Source organism: Montipora capricornis, chromosome 3 (assembly GCF_036669925.1).
Source record: "Montipora capricornis isolate CH-2021 chromosome 3, ASM3666992v2, whole genome shotgun sequence".
NCBI lineage: Eukaryota > Metazoa > Cnidaria > Anthozoa > Scleractinia > Acroporidae > Montipora > Montipora capricornis.
In genome coordinates this window covers 27,298,841-27,303,911 of record NC_090885.1, presented here as the reverse complement: position 1 = coordinate 27,303,911, position 5,071 = coordinate 27,298,841, and the positions used below count along the sequence as shown (strand labels likewise).

General features: G+C 39.7%; 1 protein-coding gene across 1 annotated transcript in view; it reads left to right on the top strand.

Annotated features, from left to right (window-relative positions):
* LOC138042734 (carbonic anhydrase 2-like) overlaps positions 1-1,701 on the top strand; it is a 12,839-nt gene extending 11,138 nt beyond the window's left edge. Inside the window, exons 7-8 of the mRNA XM_068888720.1 lie at positions 470-576; positions 1,377-1,701. Of these exons, the coding sequence (XP_068744821.1) occupies positions 470-576; positions 1,377-1,484 (215 nt within the window). The 3' untranslated portion in view covers positions 1,485-1,701. The remainder of the gene's footprint in view (positions 1-469; positions 577-1,376) is intronic.
* The last annotated feature ends 3,370 nt before the right edge of the window (positions 1,702-5,071 follow it).

Here is a 5,071-nt window from a genome sequence, read left to right as displayed (position 1 = left end):
TTTTAATTTATTTTCAGTCGCAAGTCAGGGCCGGTGGAAAGAAGCTTCTAAAATTGATCAAACCGCCGCCTATAATTCCTATAAATTGTTTTATGGAAAGGCCAGAAATTACAAAAGGGCTTTGAAGCTGACGTCAATTGCAAACTGGAAATTGAGGATTGAGTTAAATCGACATCCATTTTACTCGAAGTATCGTAACGCTTCGCTCATAAGATAAAAATTTCCTTCCTGTATGGCCAAGAAGTTAGGGTGCAGGATTTGAGATCCGCACTTCAAGTTTTCAGTATAGTCCCTAGTTTAACACTCCGGCTACACTCGGTAATAGCGAGTTAGTTGAGACCTGCTTCTCAGTGGTTGAAATTTTAAATATTTATGTTTATCGATGTATTGATTGTTCCTTCCATTGGCCCCTCAAAGTGAGTGAAATATGAAGTACTTATTCATTCAGTATTCGTTTTATTCTCTTCAGATTTGGCTGATTACTATACTTACGATGGTTCGCTGACTACCCCTCCTCTATTAGAATGTGTCAAATGGATTGTGATCAAGGAACCTTTGGAAGTCTCCGCAGCTCAGGTGTTTAAAAGTACATGAATTATCGGGAATCTCGTTTGCCTTAGGGATGCATTTGATCATGTAGTGGTTAGCTCCAAGGACTCGCTCCTGGAACCCGTTTCTCGAAAGTCCCGAAAACTTTTCGGGCTCGAAAAGCCATTTGTGGAACTGCAATGCTAACCGCTTATTTTGGAGAGCCGATCTTTTTTTAGGTAGCAAAAAGAAAAAAAAAAACGGAGAAGTTTGACGAGATGCAAAGGGAATTGTGACACCCAAAAATGGCCCGTAAAGTTTCGGGACTTTCGAGAAACGGGCTCCGGGAGTCAAGAGCTATGTCGTCTCCACTTATGTCTAGAAATGCACCAAATTAGATGCATGCAGGCCCAATTTTGACATCCAACACGATGCAGAAGTTTATCCAACCAAGTCTGCCCCTCAATTGAAGGATTATTCTTCATTGTCAATTTGTTCCAAGTGAAGTATTATCGTTCATTTTGAACACTGAAAGCTTGATAGGTCAGTCACTTTAAGGTAGTTGAACCAGGATAACCTCCGGTTGTGTTACCCTAGACGTTCGTGTTCAACTTGCCTTTTATTTGTTGCAAGTCGGCAGATTCCGGTCTTGAAAAACAGATTTCATCGCATGTTAAAAATATAATCAGGAACTACATACAGCTACCAGTCTTTTTTATGACAAATTGCTTAAACTGTTTGACCACCTTCCTTGACTTTTCAACTTCGTCCTAAATGATATTTGAAAACGTTACGAGTGTCCCGTTACTTATTCTCAGCATCACTTATATTTCTTTTTTTTTTTCTAGATGCAAGCTCTTAGATCCATCGAAAATGGACAAGGCCAGCCCTTGGTCGGAAACTATCGCCCACCGTGTCCACTACATTCGCGAACAGTTGCAGTTTCTTTCGTGTGAAAATTCAAGATGTTTGCGGTTTCTCGCTTTATTTTACTTTTGACGTTTTTTAGCTTAGCTGTCTACTTTGCTTTTAGGATCGTGAAATAGGCCTTTTTTACAGTTGTTTTTATCAGTGATGCAGTGTTAAGTTAGATTTTTTTATGGGCCGTGTTTTAGGAAAGATTTTAAGGAGATGATGACAGATTGATGACAATAAAAATCTCCGTCACATATATTGTTAATTGTTTTGTGTGGTGTAATTGGTCGCCGGCTGATTTTGTCGAGAAGGGTAAAATACGAGCAAATAATGGAAAGGGTTCTCGGAAAAACGAAACATTTCGAAAGTTAGAAATATTAGTATGTCATACGCTGCGACAAATACAATTGGTTTTCAAAACAGTTTGTGTAACTCGCAAATGCGCATGTTCAAATGTCAATCACTCTGTACCAATACGCACCTGGCCTGATGCTACTTCTGGCTGGAATGGTTAGAAATGTAACTTAAAATACTACGCCGGACTGGAGGCCAAATGTCTTTTGACACTCATGCAGTTGTCCTCACTAGCAGGAATGATCTAAGGGTGAAACATGAGTACTTTCATTCTCACTGATTGGCCCCCTTTGTAATTTTCTTTGAAGTTTAAGGGCTTCATGTGTGGAATCAGTGTGCCAAGACTACAAACAAAGGCATATTGCTAGTGATATTTTTTTAATCATTCCACGCAATGGCAAGATTAGATTGTCATGCATGTTCCGATAAGCCATAGTTTCCTTTTTGTAAATAACAATTCTTTTGAACGGGTGCCAAACTGGTGTTTGTCTGATGTAACGTTTTGACAATCACAGCACTGTATAGAATAGAATAAGTTCGTTGCTCCCCCGATACAGGATTCTTAGCTAGGTTTGGCAACAAAATGAATTAGTGCCAGCAAAGGCTCTTGGACAACTTTACGTAGTTACTGCAAAAAACTCTCTTCACGAGCTCCTCCGGCTCAGATTAATTTGCGATGTTTTTTCCGCGGCTTCTGGGCCGCGAGCAAAAAAATAGGGGCCAAAACATCGAAATCTTGCGTACTTCGCAGGCTCGCTTTTTCAGCTTCAAATCGCAAATGATGATCGACCTTCTTTCATTCGCAGTAATAGTATGTGATAACAAGAGTGAGGTGGGAACATGTTATCACCCCTCTTCTTTTCAACTGCCTTGTGTAACTTCGTTTTATCTGGAAGTGAACGTAATCTTATTTTGTTTATCTTTTCAAGACTAGAAATGCAAAAACAATTTTTCTTGTTCTTAATGACGTGGCCAAATAAATGTCTTTTTTGCTATAAATGGGGCCCTTTATAATAGTCTTTTGGACAATTTTCAATAAGTAATTGTAAGTAGAATATTGATAACACAAGGTGTTTAGTTTGCAAAGATTCCTGGAAGCAGAACTGATCCAATATTGTTATGTTGTTTGGGTTTACCTAAATTTGAGCATACAACCTTCTATTAAGAGTCAGCAGAGAAACATAAAAGCTTACTTTACTTGCTTTTTTACCAAAAAAATGTACCAATCGTACTGTCTCTCTGGATTTTAATTGCCAAAGTGCATTTGTCAAATCACGTCAAGCAGCAGTCCTCCGAGTCTCTCCTCTTCGTGTAACTTTCTTCAGGGGTACCTAACGACCAATTTGTCGTAAAATCTATTATTATACCCCAGTTAATGAAAAGAAATGTTATTAAGGCATTTTCAGGTGTTTTTCAGTGTTGCTGGTAAAACATTATCTGTTCCTTTTTCCCAGCAAGACACACAAGAAATTTCCCGGCCAGCTAGATAAAATTGGTTGGTTTCCCAGCCAGCTGATCAAATTTATTTCCCAGCCAGGGATTCCGCGCGCTTTCAAACCCTCGATCCAAAACGACCAAACAAAAGCGACAAAACTGGGACAAAACAGGTTTTTACCGCAAGCGCAATCACTCTGACCAGCCGTCGTATGTTTGTGACTACTGTCTGGGAGAGGGAAGGGGTTCTTTTTTTTTTTTTTTTGTTTTTTTTTTTAAGTCGTCCTCAGTCTTCAGAATTTCTACAGCCAGCTCGGGTTGAAATGCTAGAAAAAGTCAGTAATTCCCAGGCAAAACCTCTATCAATAACAAAATTTCCCAGCCAGCTAATCGAAACATCTGTAGTTTTGCCAGCCAGCAAGATTCCTCTGGGGAACAGATAATGTGAGGAACAGATTCGAAAATGGGTCCGAATCAAAAAATCTGTTGCAGTGCAACAGATTTTATGAAGTCGGGCCGACACTCCGAGAGAAACCGCCATGTCAATCAAAGGGTATGCGAGTGGGTTCTGCGCATAAATACTTAAAAAGTTAAAGCGTTAAAAATGGCGGATACTAAAAGGGCAACGGCAAGATCTTTTGAGGAAAATTACACGTTTTACTCAATTTACACGGTACGATTTATCGGCCCGACAAAACCGGCCGACAAATCGTACCGTGTAAACCAGCCTTTAGGCTGTGTTATTCGCGCCCTTTTTTTGCGCCCGTGTCATTTTTCCATATTTGGTGATGTAGACAATCCAAACCCATATTTGGAAGAAGTCAACAAATGGCGCGCTTGATTCAGGGTTTTGTTTAATTTGACTTCCTAAATTCTTTGTCCGTTTGCTTTTCAGCGGGTGTTTGTTGCAATCAAATTTGAAATGTCATGGTTCGCGAAGCGTCTTCCAGATTTGAAAAAAAAAAGCATACCGGAGGGAAAGGATGTGAGGCTTTTTGCCACAACATATGCAAGCGTGCGAGGGGGATAAAATTATCGCGCTCGCATTGCTGTGGCGTTTAACTTCACCCTGTAGGGTTTTTAGGCCGCGAAGGAGAGGTTGTTTTAGACCAAATAACTTTTATCTCTGTCGGTCATGGAGTCATCGGTGAGCTTTTCATTCGTTTCAACAAGTACAATTTTTATCTTAGGTTAAATGCTTTCTAAAAAAATTACGACTGTTTTGAGGCTGCTTTTGTGCGTCTTGACTGTGCTAGTATAACCTCTACATTCTGCGTAAATCCGTGTTGACGTTAATCCGTTTGCACGGTTTCCTGTTTCCAGGGCACAGACAAAGATGACCCTTCTAGTGTTTCCGAAGAAGCCATACTGGACAGTCTGTTTTATGCATGTGATGCCGAACACTCGGGCCGAGTTTCCGTTTCTAAGCTTATAGATTACCTGCGTAACGCAATTTCCAACGGCACTGAAGAGGTAAGCTTTCTGGGAAGACTTATAGCAATTACACGCTTCATGTACGTTTTTTGTTTAGTTTAAACGATATAATTATTTTTGGATTATGTAATTTTACGGTTTGTTGGTTTTACATGGAGTAAGGATAAAAATAAGGCGCCGGAAATTTTCCCGTTTTCACATGCGTTTAAAGATGTCTTCCAAGTTTCGATCGATCTTTGCATTTTTCATCAGGCTTGATTAGCGTATAAAATAAACTGATTATTTCCCTGTTATGGATCTGATAGAGTGGAAGAGGAATAAGGTTTTTGCTTGTTCATTTATTAGTGTTTGCAAGTGCCTTTCACTTACTTTCGAATCCCGTGTTTAATATCGCGTCCGATTGAAA